We start from the raw sequence: 18,639 nt of genomic DNA on the forward strand, positions 1-18,639 counted from the left end.
CAAATAGTGTACTTAAGAGTTGTAAAGATTTGATCGTCATAGATTCAAGAAAGATGAGCAATGAAGATTAGAAGGCTTTATGAGGCATAAAAATAGATAAAATATTCACTAAGGTAGAGACTATTATGATTGGTAATTATTTTGAGATTTCTGAAGTTAGTATCTCAATAGAATAAGGAATCCTAATACAAGAAGGTCTCGTGAAGAAAGAAAATCCTAATTATTAGAGTTTGGTTTTTATATAAATATCTCTCTAACAAGTTTTGATGGGAAAGAGTAAGATGTGAAAAAAATACTTTTAATAGTTTCTCTCTAACAAGTCCAAGGAAAGTATTCCATGGAGTTTTTAGAGAGGATAGGAGAAAAATGATGTGAATTCTATGAAATTTATATGATAGGGTCTAAAAAAAGTCATGCTTGGATTGGGATAACTCAACCTCTTGTAATTGATCTCACATGAAGAATTTAATTTTTCTCTATGGATATATATATATATATATATATATATATATATATATATATATATATATATATATGAGATTTATCAAATCATATTAAATCTTATATTGATTTCTTTAGTATAGTTTTTAGTTTATTGATCTTTGAGCATATTTTTTATTTTAAAATTTTTTTTTATCATTATTCAACAAATCTGATTTCACATCCTTATCTACCCCTTCTTTTCATTGTGGTCGAAGTGAGAATTAGGAGATGTCGAGTAATCACCTTCTCATTGAGGTTCAGGTGAGAATCAAGTGATGGTAAGTAATCACAAACACCATAGATGGGTTGAGTTCACTGGTTGCCAGTTTTCTTTAAATATTATCATGTTAGAGTATCATATTTGTTCATTTAATAGAGCCTTCTTTCGTGACTAATAAGCGATAATACCTGCTGAAATGGTTAGAACTTTGAACTTTTCATCTTATAGATGAAAATTTTTGTCAGATTTCATTTATTTTTAGCTTTCTTGAATTTTAAAAGTTTTGATTTTGTGAAGTTAGATATTTCATAATACATGACAATAGGTGGTATTTCATAATACGATACTAATTCATCCCCCGCTCCCCTCTCTTAGTGTTTTTACGATCCTAACAATTGGTATTAGAGCCTAGTTCTCTTAGTCGGTTTAACACCCAAGAGAGATTAAATGGTTATTTCTAGTAATCAAGAGGGTTACTCTATCACTCGTCCTCATATATTTAGTGGGACGGACTATACTTATTGAAAGACACAAGTATATATTTTCTTGATTTTTATGGATTTTGATTTGTGGAATGTCACTTAATATGGTTTTTAAAAATCTTTTAAACTGATAAATAAATGAAATGATCTTAAAAAGAAAATATTTTCTTTAAATGTTAAAACTATGAATACTTTATTTTGTGCTTTAGATAAAAATAAGTTTAATTATGTTTCTACATGTAAAACTACACATGATAATTGGACACACACTTGAAGTTACTCACGAAGATAGTAAAAGAATCTAATATTAATCATTTGGTACGTAGTTATGAATTATTTAGAATGAAGCCAAGCAAAATCATTAGTGACACGTATACTCATTTTACGGATGTTGTCAATTGCTTGAAAGCTCTTAGTAAATATTATACTAATCTTGAATTGGTTAATAAAATTTTAAGATCTCTTCCAAAAGGTTAGAATCCAAAGGTAACTACAATTCAAGAAGCAAAGGACTTAGAACAACTTTCCTCTTAAAGAACTCCTAGGATTATTAATGACCTATGAAATAACTTGCAAGATACATCATGAATAAGAGGAAAACCTTCCAAAGAACAGGAAGGATATTGTACTTAGAACCAAAGAAAACCACTAGAGTGAAAGCTCAAGTGATGATGATGACTTAGCACTCCTCACAAGAAAATTTAAAAAATTCATGAAAAGGAACAAAATAATTTCTGTAAGACAAAAATCTAATAATAAAAATGAACTTAAAAAGGATATAATAATTTGTTATGAATGCAAAATCTAGCACACTTAAAAAATGATTATTCATAATCGAAGAAGACGTTGCTAGCACAAAAGAAGAAGAAAGCACTCAAGCCAACATGAGATGAATCAAGTGCATCAAAAGACGAAGAGCAAACCAATGAAGACGAAGTAGCAAACTAAGTGTTGATGACTTTCAACAATGAGGTATGTGACTCAACTGAAATTTCTTTACTTTATAATGAATTACTTGATGTATTTCATGATTTATATGATGAACTCAAAACAATCGGTAAGAAATATAAATTACTAAAAAATGATCATGTATCTCTCTTTAGTGAATATGATAAATAAAAAAATGAGTATAACAATTGCTTGTTAATATCTTACACTAAATGTGATGAGTTAGACTCGTTCAAAAAGAAAAATATGTTATTATAATAAATATTAAAAAAATTTAAAATTGAAAGTAAATCATTAAATATGATTCTTACTAATAAAGGTTATGTATAGAAGGAATCGACTTCATGAGTAGTAACACTCAATAATAGCTAACTATATTTGTAAAAGGATCTATATTACATATTCCTCCTAAAGTTAAATATAATTTTTGTGGAAGATATGGTCATTATGCTTATATATGTTTATTTAAAAAATATAGCTCTCATAAATTGGTTTGAGTTTCTAAATGAACCATATATGATTTAATGCCAAAAGTAAAGAAAAATAGATCAATGATCTAAAATTAAATTTGTACTTAAAGTAAACCCCTCTCTTGTAAGTATGTCTTTAATAAGATTTCCCCAACTATATTAGGAAATCTCTCTATTCTGTTTAGAGGGAAATCCTTCCTCCTAATCTGTATAAATAGGAGAGGGAACATGTTAATATATTTAAGCTAAAGCTATTTCATTTCTACAATAAAGCTTCTTCAATTATTGTTCTTATCTTTTATTATTTCTATCATGGTATCAGAGCAGTGAGAAAAGCGAAGCTTCGCTCTTGCCTTTGGCCAGCGACCAACGCCGCTGAGAAAAGTGAAGCTTCGCTCTTGCCTTTGGCCAGCGACCAACGCCGTTGAGAAAAGCGAAGTTTCGCCCTTGCCTTCGGCCAGCGACCAACGTCACTATAGTCACATTCCTGAGAGGCTCCACAGCCAATCCTCATCTTCCTCACCGCGGTAGTTTTCGCTGATCCGCCAACAGTCGGCGGACTTAAGGAGAACGAAGGGCGGACGCAAGGAGAACGAAGGGAACACTTGTGCCCTCATAGTAACAGCAATCGCAGCAACAACAATCGCAGCAACAACAGCGATATGCTCTTGCCCTCTTTGCATCGATCCAAGATTGGTATCCTTATCAGGAGCACCATCTTGCGGGGGCATGATAGAAGATAAGATTTTCCCAACTTGATAGAAGATAAGATTTCCCCAACTATATGAGGAAATCTCTCTATTCTGTTTATTCTGTTGAGGGAAATTCTTCCTCCTAATCTGTATAAATAGGAGAGGGAACATGTTAATATATTTAAGCTAAAGCTATTTCATTTCTACAATAAAGCTTCTTGTTCTTATCTTCTATTATTTCTATCACTCAAGGCACGTGATCGGAGATCCAACACATTTCTTGAAACTCATTAGCCAAAATGGGGGATATGTCACCTTCGAAAATAACAATAAAAGAAAAATTATCAGTAAAAGAAATATAGATAATAAATCAAATCTTTTGATCGAAGATGTTTTGTTAGTAGATGGTTTAAAACACAAGTTACTAAGCATTAATCAATTGTGTGATAAGAGATATAACATAAAATTTGAATCTAATACTTACATTATAGAGATAACACATAAAATAAATCTATGATTGCCTTAAGGAGCGATAATATGTATACTATTGATCTTGATGATTTTCATGATAAACTTATTTTTCGGTTTTAAACGATGATGTATGGCTTTGGAATAAGAGATTAGGTCATGCAAGTATAAAATTGATCTCACAAATTGCAACTAAAGAACTTGTAAGAGGAATGTCTAGAATTAAATTTGTCAAAGATAAAGTTTGTGATATATGCCAACTAGGTAAACAAATAAAGAATAGCTTTAAACCTAAAAATCAAGTGAGTAGCTTTAGATAGTTACAATTAATTTATATGAATTTATTTGGACCAATTGATATTACAAGTATAGGAGATAGTAAATATACTTTTTTGATTATTGATGATTATAGTATATATACTTGGACATTCTTCTTGGTACATAAAAGTAATTGTTTTAAATGTTTTACAACGTTTTGCAAACAAGTTCAAAATGAAAAAGGTTTTATGATTTATTTTATTCGTATTGATCATGGTGGTGAATTTAAAAAACATAATTTTTAAGAATTTTGTGATTCAAATAGGTATGATCATGATTTCTCTACTCTAAGAAATCCATAATAAAATGAAGTTATTGAGAGAAAAAATAGGATTTTACAAGAGATGGTAAGAACCATACTTAATGAATATAGCATATCCAAATATTTTTTGGCCGAAGCTATTAATATGACATACTATGTCATGAAAATCGATAAAAATTATGCCTTGTGCTTACGATAAAAATGTCAGTTTTGAAAAATTATGTTCGATGAAAATCGATATCAGAAAGATGTTAACTTGAAACAAGTTCGTCAGCATAGTGAAAGTAAGAAATTAGTTTGAAATTAAGATGAAAAACTTAGAGTAAATACAAACTAGATTTTTATAGTGCTTCGATCGTCGTGACCTACATCCACTCTCGATTTCTCTTCACTTGAGGCCATCGGTTTCCACTACCGGTCTTCCTTCAATGGGCAAAGACTAACTACCCTCTTACAATCATTCTCCTTTTCACAAGTTTAGGAGATAACATTTACATCCTTCAAGGCAACCCTCACACACCTCCCTTAGAATAACCTCTAAGCTCAAGGGAACTCAATCTTTTCAACATTTTTATAACTTAGAATTCTTTCCCCTTTATGCTTAATTCTTACAATTCCATACAAGAATAGCTAAAGTATTTATAGACCCCAAATGACTTTAAAATTAAAGTAAAAAAAACTCCATATAATATTAACATTGGATGGTACCATCGCCCAAATTAACGGTACCTGACGATAGTACAATCACCTTGGAACTGCTGTCGCCTGATGTCACGCCCCTCCCGAATTTAATTTTCATTCAAGAGGTGTGAACCTAACTCAAGATTGATAAAATTATAATTTAACAAACAATCCAGGATCCAATCACACATTTGAGGACACTAAGAAAAATATTCAAGTCATTCACCTCTACAATCCATAATTAACAAAACCTGTGTAATTTATAATCATACATCATACATCATGTCACTAGATGATTCTTTAAAATCCAAAAGCAACTTAACTAAACCATAACTATATCATAAATCCATAAGCGTGGCAATTAATGCAATCACAAAACCAACATGTACTACATGTTTATATCAGTACATAGTTTAAACTTAACATTTCCAAAATCCTGAAGTAAGAGATACTTTTCAAATATTTACAAGATACATCAATCTAGATTTGTCATTGATATTTCATTACACCCAAAAAGAACTTATACAACATCAACCTATCAAGTACAAAATATTTGCCCCAAAATCTTCTAGTCTTCCACTGCCTCAACCCAATTTACATATTTTAGAGAGCGATAAACTATCCTGAAAAATTTATATAGCAATGGGGTGAGCATATAAAGCTCAGCAAATGACTAACATATCCATAGCAAAGAGGACAGGTTTCAAACAAATAAGGTATCGAAATACAAAGTAGAGATACAAGATGAAATAGTAGCATGTTTTGTTTGAATGCAGAATTACAATGTCGTATCGTTCGAAGCACGTTTTGTTCATATAATCGAGGAAAGGTAATTGGAGTATATCATTAGCATAAGGAGCATATCGATGACATATGGTAGTTTTCAAGGTATAACAAAGACTTATAACATTTCGGAAATATATCAAAGAACAAACCATGAATAGAAGCTCAAATGTCACATGACGATGCATTCATTTCATTCTTATCCAAAGCATGCATAGAAACATAGCCAAAGTTTTGGATATCATATCAAACACATAGAAGGTGAAGTGAGATCATAATATAATATGGTCCATCCATTTCTGAATGACCACCAAACATAAATCTCCCACGTTTGGGAGCTCCATCCACCCACGTCTGAGTGAAGTCATAGGGGGTCGGCAGAGCATCGCGGGCTCTAAGCATAACTCCCTTTACCATTTCTGGCAAAGGTTCACATTTATCCCACAAACACCGGAGTACAAAGGGACAGTATGAATAATGAAATTAGCATATATTGGAAGCACATGCGGAACAACAAAATATACATATGCCTTTCGAGTCAATACGATACAAACATAATCTTTCACAAATGTATTTAGATTTGAAAGGAAACAAAAGCAAGGGCATACAAGGATTTCAAGAAATCACATATGGCTCAATTGAAATAAGAAAGTTAGATGAATTCAATGTCCAAAGAAATGAAACTGGAAGAGGCACACTCGCAAGCAAATGCGGAACAATAGGATGCATGTGCCGAATCATTACGATGCAAACATGAACTTTAGATGATAGCTGCAGATGTACAAATAAATAAAGGACAAAAGTATATAGAAATTTAAGGTAATAATGTAAAGCTTAACTATAGAGTGTTTGCCGAAATTGATTTCCAAAGAGAAGTAACAAGGAAAGCCGAAATCGACTAAAGCTCAATTCTGGCAGAATTTGATAGGAATATTGTATGAACTATTTAGATAACCAATTGTGCTCTAATTTATACAAAGTAGGTGTCATTAGAAAGCTTTGTCAATCTAGTTTTAGGCAAATCAAGTTTTACAAGATTTGGAATTTACAATAGGGAGTTACAGATAATTTCGTAGCGAAAGGTCTGAAAATATTAGCTCTATTTTACTGAATCCATAGGGTCGATGAAAGCAGATGTTTCAGTTAGCAATTGTACTCCAAAAATTTCAAATCAGGTATATACAGAAAGAATTTTGAGTCTAGCTTCGAATAAATCATACTTTGTATGAATCTGAGTTCACAGCAGAAAGTTATAAGTAGTTAAGCAACAAGAGGTCAGAAATTTCAGTCCCTGTTTTGCAGAATCTGTAGGGTTAATTTAGACAGAAGTCTTAGTAGGCATTTAAACTCCAAATCATTCGATCTTTATATCAAAATAAAGATTTTCTTGTCTACTTTCAAATGGAATAGGCTTTGTCTAAATCAGAGTTTATTACAAAATGTTATGATCGAAACATTGCATTGAGGTCAGATTACCGAAAAATTACAGATTCATAGCTTTATATCAAAACGAAAGATGGTCTAGTACTCAGTTGAAATCTTTCAAATTTTGTAGAATAAAATGGAAATAGAGATTAAGGTTACTGTGGGATGGGCTTAGAACACTTGCCTTAAAATTATTTGAATCTCAAATATGGGAAAATTGATGAAAAACCTCAAGCTCTTCTTCTTCTTCTTCTTCTTCTTCTTCTTCTTCTTCTTCTTCATCTTTTCTCAAACTCACGTTGGCTGCAACTCTTCAGGTTTGTTTTCTTTAACCTTTCATCTAATTATTTGTGTTTTGGCTAATGCAAAAGTTGCAATGTGTCATGCATGCATGAAAGGGGCTAGGTGTCATCTTTAGAGAAAAGATAAGTGGCACCCTTAGGTTAGCTAGTGACATATGTCCGTTATTATTTTTTTATTTTTTAACTTAAATCTGAATCTTTCATAAATTATATTAAACTTCTAATATTTACTCTTAGGTCCCTAGTCATAAACTTTTAATATAATATCATTTAATATAAAATAATTATTCAATAATTTTTATTTTTACAAATAAATATTTTACTAAATTTTCAAAAATGGGAGTTGTTACACTCTCCCCTCCTTAAAGAAAAATTTAGTCCTCTAAATTTATCAGACCTCATTTGACAAAAAGATGAGGATAAGTTTTCATCATTTTTTCCTCAAGCTCCCAAGTTGTTTCCTCTCCAGAATGATATCTCCATATCAATTTAACTAGAGGGATGATCCGATTCCTCAAGATATATATATTTTTATCAACAATCTGAGTGGGCTCTTCCACATAAGACAAGTCTTTATCAATCATCATCGGTTCATACTTAATGATATGAGAGGGATCAGGTATATACTTTCTGATAATTGAAACATGAAATATATCATGGATATGGCACAATGATGGTGGCAAGGCTATCATGTAAGCGACAGAACCAACCCTCTCAAGAATCTCAAAAGGTCCAATAAATCTTGGGCTTAACTTTCCTTTCTTCCCAAATCTTACAATGTCTTTAGAAGGGGAGACCTTCAGGAATACAAAATCCCCGATTTGAAACTCAATATTTTGTCTTCTATTATCAGCATAATTCTTTTGATGACTTTGAGCAGTCTTTAACGTTTTTCTTAAAAGTTAAATTTTCTCAGTAGTCTCTTGTACTTTTTCTGGTGCTAATAACTTTCTATCGCCAATTTCTTCCCAACATATAGGCGTCCTGCACTTTCACCCATATAAAGCTTCATAAGGAGCCATCTAAATACGTGAATAATAACTATTATTGTAAGTGAACTCAATAAGAGAGATATCTTTATCTCATTCACCTTTCCAATCCATAACATAGGCTTGAAGCAAATCCTCAAGTGTTTGAATGGTTCTTTTTGATTGACCATCAGTTTGAAGGTGATAAGCACCGCTAAACTTGACTTTAGTGCCAATAAAATCCTGTAACATTCTCCAAAATCTAGATAGAAATTTGGAGTCTCTGTTAGAGATTATCTCCTTTGGAACACCATGAAGTCTTACTATTTTATTTATATATAAATCTGCAAGCCTATCAAGAGAACAAGTCATATTGATCGATAGGAAATGTGCAAATTTCGTTAACCTATCAATGATAACCCAAATAGCATCATGCTTTCTTGAAGTTCGGGGTAGTCCTGAAATAAAGTCCATGGTAATACATTCCCATTTCCATTCAGGAATATCTAAAGGTTGCAACAAACCTCCAGGTCTTTGGTGTTCTGCTTTGATTTGCTGACAAGTCAAACACTTTGAAACATATATTCTCCTTCTTCATGCCTTCCCACCAATAATGACTTTGGAGATCTCTATACATCTTAGTGCTACTAGGATGTATGGTGTACTTTGAATTATGACCATCCCTCAGGATTTGATTTTTGATATCTGAGTCATTTGGAACATATATTCTATTCCCTAATCTCAATAGGCCATCATCTGAAGCTCGAAAATTCAGTTTCAATCCCTTTTCTACTTCATTCCTTAAGCAGATCAAGCGTCGATCTCGTAGTTGTCCTCCTTTAATTTGTTGAATGAGATCAGATTGCACTTGGATGGAGGCCATTAATATCATTGAGTCTTGCCCTTTTCTCATAACATTCAAATCATAATTCTCTTCTAATAACTTTCATTGCTTCACAACCAAAATCGCCATAAAACTTATAGATTTTCTACTAAGGGTATATGCTATAACATTAGCTTTACCCGGGTGATAACGAATGGTACAATCATAATCCTTTAGAAGTTCTATCCATCTCCGCTGTCTCGTGTTTAACTCTTTTTGAGTAAAAATATACTTTAAACTCTTATGATCAGTAAAGATTTCAAATATTCATCCATACAAGTAATGCCTCCAAATCTTTAGAGCAAAAACAATTGCTGCCAATTCCAAATCATGAGTTGGATAATTCAGTTCATAACTCTTTAGTTGTTTAGAAGCATAAGCAATCACTTTCCCTTCTTGCATCAAAACACATCCAAGGCCCTTTCTTGAGGCATCATTGTAAACCATAAATCCCTCATCACCACTTGGAATAGTAAGAATAGGGGCACTAGTCAATCTCCTTTTTAACTCTTGAAAACTTTGCTCACAATCATCACCCCATACAAATTTCACATTCTTTTGAGTGAGTTTGGTGAGAGGTTAAGCGATTCAAGAAAATCCCTCCACAAATCTCCTATAATAACCTGCCATGCCCAAGAAGCTTCTAACTTCTGTCACGTTTGTTGGTACTTCCCACTTAACAACAGCTTCCACTTTCTTTGGATCAACATATATACCCTTCCCTGAAATCACATGGCCTAAGAAAGCAATTTCATTCAACCAAAATTCACATTTGCTGAACTTTGCATACAACTTCTTTTCTCTTAGTATGGATAATATATTTCTTAAGTGTTCCTCGTGCTCGAGTGGTGCCATTCTGTAAGGAGGCTTAGATATTGGGGTTATCCTAGGGGCCAAATCAATAGTAAATCCACCATCTCTATCTGGAGGAAAACCAGGCAAGTCATATGGAAATACATCAGGCAAGGAGGTAAATCATGTCAATACTCTCAAAATAAAAGATGGGATGATTTAGTATACACAAAGTGATCATTTTGTATAACAATCTATACTGGTATGATTGGAAGAGAATCAATTCATACTTAGTATAATATCAAAACTTTAAATATCTAGGATAACCAAATCAGCAAGAAGTTCATGTTCTCCAATAGAAATCAAACAAGATGACCAGATCGAGTTTGTTATTAAACAATCCCCAATAGCCATATTTACATATAGCATATAATCCAGTGGTTTAGGTTGAATGCCCATGTGATAAGCAAAATATTACGAATCAAATCATAGATGAGACGCATGGTCAAACAAATATTCGCATTCTTTCATAAATATGAATAGTACCTTCGACCACTAATTCAAAAGCTTTAGAATCATATTCCGTGATAACATACACTCTGACATGGGCTGATGATTTATAAGACAGTGATTCTTTCTTCTTGTCCAAAGGGCAATCTTTTATTTTATGATCCAAATTTTCACAAGCAAAATAGGCTCCAGTCACCTACAAATACAAACTTATTTCATAATTTAACTCGCATCGTACACAGGATTAAATCTATTGTGGTGACTTCACTTTTTAAATCGATGATGTCTTGACCCTCTTGTTATCACATTCTGATTCATTTCTAATATTTTTTTTTTTTGGTAAACTTGTCCTTGCTATTCTTGTCCTTGATCTCTAGAAATTCTTTTGATCATCAGAACAATTTCGTACATCAAATATTTTCTCCAATCGCATCATCTATTTTGTTTTTTGCCACCAATGTATTAGGTTCACCACGCTTCTACTGTGCCACTATGATTTAATATCCCCGATCAACACTTTTATCACACTTAATTAATCAAAAGCAGATGAAGTAGGAGGACTAAATGTCCTCGTCATCCAAGATTCCTAAAATGCATCAAAGAAAATTTCCACCAATCACTATAGTTCACTAGACCTCAATATATTTTACACGTCAACATATCAAATATTTCAGTGATCCTCAAACCATGCTCTGATACCACTCTGTCACGCCCCTCCCAAATTTAATTTTCATTTAGGAGGTGTGAACCTAACTCAAGATTGATAAAATTATAATTTAACAAACAATCCAGGATCCAATCACACATTTGAGGTCACTAAGAAAAATATTCAAGTCATTCACCTCTACAATCCATAATTAACAAAACCTGTGCAGTTTATAATCATACATCATGTCACTAGATGATTCTTTAAAATCCAAAAGCAACTTAACTAAACCATAACTATATCATAAATCCATAAGCGTGGTAATTAATGCAATCACAAAATCAACATGTACTACATGTTTATATCAGTACACAGTTTAAACTTAACATTTCCAAAATCCTGACGTAAGAGGTACTTTTCAAATATTTACAAGATACATCAATCTAGATTTGTCATTGATATTTCATTACACCCAAAAAGAGCTTATACAACATCAACCTATCAAGTACAAAATATTTGCCCCAAAATCTTCTAGTCTTCCACTACCTCAACCCAATTTACATATTTTAACGAGCGATAAGCTATTCTGAAAAATTTATATAGCAACGGGGTGAGCATATAAAGCTCAACAAATGACTAACATATCCATAGCAAAGAGGACAAGTTTCAAACAAATAAGGTATCGAAATACAAAGCAGAGATACAAGATGAAACAGTAGCATGTTTTGTTTGAATGCAGAATTACAATGTCGTATCGTTCGAAGCACGTTTTGTTCATACAATCGAGGAAAGGTAATTGGAGCATATCATTAGCATAAGGAGCATATCGATGACATATGGTAGTTTTCAAGGTATAACAAAGACTTATAACATTTCGGAAATATATCAAAGAACAAAACATGAATAGAAGCTCAAATGTCACATGACGATGCATTCATTTCATTCTTATCCAAAGCATGCATAGAAACATAGCCAAAGCTTTGGATATCATATCAAACACATAGAAGGTGAAGTGAGATCATAATATAATATGGTCCATCCATTTCTGAATGACCACCAAACATAAGTCTCCCACGTCTGGGAGCTCCATCCACCCACGTCTGAGTGAAGTCATAGGGGGTCGGCAGAGCATCGCGGGCTCTAAGCATAACTCCCTTTACCATTTCTGGCAAAGGTTCACATTTATCCCACAAACACCGAAGTACAAAGGGACAGTATGAATAATGAAATTAACATATATTAGAAGCACATGCGGAACAACAAAATGTACATATGCCTTTCGAGTCAATACGATACAAACATAATCTTTCACAAATGTATTTAGATTTGAAAGGAAACAAAAGCAAGGGCATACAAGGATTTCAAGAAATCACATATGGCTCAATTGAAATAAGAAAGTTAGATGAATTCAATGTCCAAAGAAATGAAACTGGAAGAGGCACACATCGAAAGCAAATGCGGAACAATAGGATGCATGTGCCGAATCATTACGATGCAAACATGAACTTTAGATGATAGTTGCAGATGTACAAATAAATAAAGGACAAAAGTATACAGAAATTTAAGGTAATAATGTAAAGCTTAACTGTAGAGTGTTTGCCGAAATCGACCAAAGCTCGATTCTGGCAGAATTTGATAGGAATATTGTATGAACTATTTGGATAACCAATTGTGCTCCAATTTATACAAAATAGGTGTCATTAGAAAGCTTTGTCAATCTAGTTTTAGGCAAATCAAGTTTTACAAGATTTAGAATTTACAACAGGGAGTTACAGATAATTTCGTAGCGAAAGGTCTGAAAATATTAGCTCTGTTTTACTGAATCCATAGGGTCGATGAAAGCAGATGTTTCAGTTAGCAATTGTACTCCAAAAATTTCAAATCAGGTATATACAGAAAGAATTTTGAGTTTAGCTTCGAATAAATCATACTTTGTATGAATCTGAGTTCACAGCAGAAAGTTATAAGTAGTTAAGCAACAAGAGGTCAGAAATTTCAGTCCCTGTTTTGCAGAATCTGTAGGGTTAATTTAGACAGAAGTCTTAGTAGGCATTTAAACTCCAAATCATTCGATCTTTATATCAAAATAAATATTTTCTTGTCTACTTTCAAATGGAATAGGTTTTGTCTAAATCAGAGTTTATTACAAAATGTTATGATCGAAACATTGCATAGAGGTCAGATTATCGAAAAATTACAGATTCATAGCTTTATATCAAAACGAAAGAAGGTCTGGTTCTCAGTTGAAATCTTTCAAATTTTGCAGAATAAAATGGAAATAGAGATTAAGGTTACTGTGGGATGGGATTAGAACACTTGCCTTCAAATTATTTGAATCCCAAATATGGGAAAATTGATGAAAAACCTCAAGCTCTTCTTCTTCTTCTTCTTTTTCTTCTTCTTCTTCTTCTTCTTCTTCTTCTTCATCTTTTCTCAAACTCACGTTGGCTACACTCTTCGGGTTTGTTTTCTTTAACCTTTCATCTAATTATTTGGGTTTTGGCTAATGCAAAAGTTACAATATGTCATGCATGCATGAAAGGGGCTAGGTGTCATCTTTAGAGAAAAGATAAGTGGTACCCTTAGGTTAGCTAGTGACACATGTCCATTATTATTTTTTTATTTTTTAATTTAAATCTGAATCTTTCATAAATTATATTAAACTTCTAATATTTACTCTTAGGTTCCTAGTCATAAACTTTTAATATAATATTATTTAATATAAAATAATTATTCAATAATTTTTATTTTTACAAATAAACATTTTACTAATTTAAAAAAAATGGGAGATGTTACACCTGAGCCCTCTTAGCTATAACATAGAGCCCAAGAACCACTGCCACCTGCCATCATTTCAGGAATGTTTTCTACTCCTCTTCTCATTTTCCTCTTCTTCTTCTTCTTCTTCCTCCTCCTTTTCCTCCACTGCTTCCTCTTCCCCCTTCTTCCACTTCCTCCATCTTCGTCGTCCTCCTCTTCCTCAGCCGCCTTTACTTCTTCCTTCCTCTTTTTCTTTCTTACTCCTCTTCCTCCACCACATCCTCTTCCCCTTTTCTCTGCCTCCTTCTTCTTCATCCTCTTCTTCTACCGCCTCCTCTTCTTCTTCCTTTCTCTTCCTTCCTCCTCTTCCTCCACCATCATATGCTCCTTCCTCTTCTCCTTTTTCTTCCTTTTTCTAAGTCCTTGGTACATATTGGTATACTAGGTGTTAGTAAACTGGCACCAGTTGGTACATACTAGTTCAGCCATGGACATGTATGCATGATCGATCAAGACGGCAACCCATGGAAAAAATAATGAATTTTTTATTTTTCTTCACACTTGGTATATTGAAAATCTTGACTCTCTTGATGCTTATACTGATGATCCTGATATTCGTGAAAATATAATAGCATGGTATTGAAAATGACAGGAAAAAACAAGATGTATTAGTAATGTTAAAAGACGATGGATCTTTATTTGTTCTATAATAAATCCAACTAAATGCAAAACCAGTATTCTGCTACTTTGGAGTCAATCCAGATAGTATAAACATTGTAATGTCAGAATCCATTAGATGCAATATCAAATTTACTGCAATAGGAAATTCGTAAAATCAAATGTTCTTGCACATACCATGATAATGCTGGTATGACTGAAAAAAACAAACACAAGATGTTAGACATGGTGAAAGAAGATTAAATAAGATATAGCATTATAAAAGAAAAGTGAAACATAGAAAATAGAAAGAATTGTGTACTGGCTCTAATGGCGAGCTTAGAATATATTTGTTTGCACAAAATAATAATTCTAAAAAAGGAATGTATGCTTGCATAAGTTCTTGAATATCTGTGCCACAATTCATCGTCATTTGAGCTTTATAAATTCCATTTCTCTTTCCACCTCACATGTAGCTAAGAGAACACCAGAATATAATGTGTTTGAGGCATCATGCAGAGAACACATATTAATGACTCTTATGTAATCATTAATTTAGGTTAGATGTGCCAGAAACTTGACTTAGAAATATTCATGCAGAAGGTTCTCAAAACTCAAAAGTGTACTTGCGCGCATGCACACACACACATTATATATATATATATGTATATATATATATATATGTATATATATATATATATGTATATATATATATATATGTATATATATATATATATATGTATATATATATATATATGTATATATATATATATATGTATATATATATATATATGTATATATATATATATGTATATATATATATATATATGTATATATATATATATATATGTATATATATATATATATGTATATATATATATATATGTATATATATGTGTGTATATATATATGTGTGTGTATATATATGTGTATATATATATGTGTGTGTATATATGTATGTATATATATATATATATATGTATATATATGTTTATATCTATATGTGTATGTATATATACATGTATATATATACATATACATGTATATATACATTATATACGTACACACACATATATATTCCAAAACAACCTATTCAACATCAAGACCACATCAAACTGTGATTTAAAATCTATTGCACAGATTTAAACATCATTTTTTGGCTTCAATCTTCTGAAGTGCTATTTCTTCCTCATCTTTTCCTCATTGGGTCATCCCACCACAGGAATGCTGGAAAAAGTGGACCTCACACCAGAAGAGGTAAATATTTTACAATTGTACTTTCTTAGTTGCTTTTTTCTATGATTTGCATTTCATACAGATGACACAAGTTATACCAATCACCAACTGAGAGAGGTCATGCTGCCAAGAATAATGCCCTGGCATGCATCCTTAAATGCTATCTGAATATAAGTATTTTTGGTTGGTGCCTGTGAAATGCAGCTATAAGTGCAATGAATCTCTGTAATTTAGGCATTCTTAAATAAACAGTGTCTTTGACAGGATAAAAGATGTACAACCTTCCTATCAACATGTTCAACAATGGCAGGAAGTGCCCATATCAACATGTTCTATTCCTTAACTGATAAGTATGCCACTAAAAGAAATTAAATGTTTTCAGGGACGAGAATACTTGGATATGGACAGTCCATCACTCTCTAACTATCCTAAACATTAGATTAAGTCATGTAGTATATGAAATGATCATTCCACTACTGGAAACAGAATAATTCAGCTTCTGCTTATCTTCTAGCAATTCTCATACATAAACACCTCAATTTAGATGGTAACAACTCTAAATAATGTTTTATTTATAATCATTACTATGAGGAGATTTTGGATAATACGGGATAAGAATATCGAGAAGGTAAGGTGTGGTAGAATTGTAAGGTTACTCTTTTGTCTTGCATTGGCGGGAGCCTCATACACTAGGTTTGCAAACTGAATATAATCTACGTGCGATATAGTTCATGTCTCATAATTATGTACTACATATATAGGCCGAAGATAATCAAGTACTTCTATTATCATGTTACACAATTCTTCCGAGCTCTGTTAAGATAAATAAGACGCAAATATAAGACCAACATTTAACTAAACCAAGCATGAATTAGAACAATCCAGGAGCTCCCCTTTTAAATAATAGAAATGGATATTCCAACACATATTTCTTGTAATACAAAAATAGCAACAAATACTAAACTTATAATGTGCTTTTATTATGTCTTTAATGTAAAAGGTAAGCAAAATCAAATAGACCCCAAGAGCAAACCTTTTGTGAAGAGGAGGTGGATGATACTAAACTCAAGAGGAGACATAGTAACAGTATCTCACTGCAAGTTATGTAATATCGTACCGTATCGATGTTTCGAGGTTGATTCAATACGGTACAGTATCGATGTACTGAGCAGTACACCCTGATGTACCGAATTATTTTATAATTTTTTTCATACTGTAGCACTGCTATAGTATTAACAGTACTACAGTGTAATACTGTAGCAATATATCGGTATCGGACGATCCGCGTACCGGTATATCGTCGGACCGGTATATACCGCCCATACCGAACGGTACCATTCGGTATTGCATACCTTGCCTCACTACAACTCAGCTATAGTTGGATTCAAGCTACAAGCGGATGGACTTCATCTTTTCTTTTACAAGCTACAAGCTACAAGCTATAGTTGTTTTTTTACCACGAAATCTCTACTAAATTCAGCTCAAAAAGATTAATTTTCTTTGTTCCAAGTAATAGATTTTCTCATGACCTACAAAAAGAAAAAACTCTACAAAGCATAAGTGAAAAAAAAAAAAAGCTACCGTTTTTTTTTTCCTAGATCAATTAAATCACACTTAGAAGAAGAAAGAACTAGAAGAGATGAGAAACTAAAAGGATACTTTCGATGAATTATTAACTCGTAGAAAGAAACAACAATATTAAAATTGCTATCTAATCGATCCGGCGCAAGGTTTCACTTACCGTAGCAGAGTATGAGGACACAGATGCAGAAGAACTCCCTGTACGGGATTCCCACATGGCCGTCGCTCCTCTGCTCCTGCTTGCAGCCGGGGCAGTTCTCGTGGTACACCTTCTGCATCAAGGGCCTCGTGTTGGTAGCCTCCATCGCCGCCGCCGCCACCACAGCCTTCCTCCTCCAAGAACACAAGCCTTATTTGGGTCGACAACAAGAATACATATATATATCTTGGTAATAAATTTCCTTCTTTTATCTCCCCCAAATCGACAAACCCATTCGTCTTTCTCACGATTCCATTGATGGAGACGGCCGACGCATCCATTTCATCTCATATCACGTCCCATTCTGGATCATCCACCGACGGCGTGAGATGGCCAAGAAGGTAAAGCGGCGTCTTCGTTGTTATCGTCGTCACGGAGAAGAGAAAGAGACGCCAAACAGTGGGCGACAATAATTGATCGATCCTCCTTTCCCACAAGAATAAATGTTACTTACAACAAATTCGAGTACAAATTGAAAGATTAGTAGATTTTTTTTTTCTCGATTATTACTCCTTTTCTGTTTATTTTTACAGTGCTTTCTCTATTTCTTAAAGATAAATCTACTAATTCTTGATGATGTCACGCTTCACCTACAAACCCACGCGAGTAGGAACCAGGGAAAAAGCAAAGGTCGATTCTTACTTGACTCGGTGGAGACCACCAGGGGCCCCACAGGGTGTGAAAGTGAGGACCAAACTTCACATCTTTGTGTTGTTCATATAAAAATATTAAAATAAAATATAAAACTAATATATTTATATTTATAAACAATTAAAAATAATAAAAAAATAAAATAAAAACTATAAATAAAATATTAAATATTTTTAATTTAAGTAAACATGTAACTTTTTATATATATCTTAATAACAATAA

General features: G+C 32.7%; 1 protein-coding gene across 2 annotated transcripts; it reads right to left on the reverse strand.

The window, feature by feature from the left end:
* Positions 1 to 5,275: 5,275 nt before the first annotated feature.
* LOC135671336 (uncharacterized) lies at positions 5,276 to 18,193 on the reverse strand. 2 transcript variants are annotated; one of them, XM_065179376.1, is made up of 3 exons: positions 17,728 to 18,193; positions 14,949 to 14,967; positions 5,386 to 5,647 (listed from the first exon to the last, which is right to left on the reverse strand). In XM_065179376.1, exons 1-3 carry the CDS (start codon positions 18,045 to 18,047, stop codon positions 5,609 to 5,611), a joined length of 378 nt encoding a protein of 125 aa, XP_065035448.1. In that variant the 5' UTR covers positions 18,048 to 18,193; the 3' UTR covers positions 5,386 to 5,608. The 2 variants fall into 2 exon arrangements, 1 of the variants encoding a protein (XP_065035448.1); XR_010512724.1 differs by lacking the exon at positions 14,949 to 14,967 and having other exon boundaries at positions 5,276 to 5,647.
* Between the last annotated feature and the right edge of the window lie 446 nt (positions 18,194 to 18,639).

Source organism: Musa acuminata, unplaced genomic scaffold (assembly GCF_036884655.1).
Source record: "Musa acuminata AAA Group cultivar baxijiao unplaced genomic scaffold, Cavendish_Baxijiao_AAA HiC_scaffold_1139, whole genome shotgun sequence".
Lineage (NCBI taxonomy): Eukaryota > Viridiplantae > Streptophyta > Magnoliopsida > Zingiberales > Musaceae > Musa > Musa acuminata.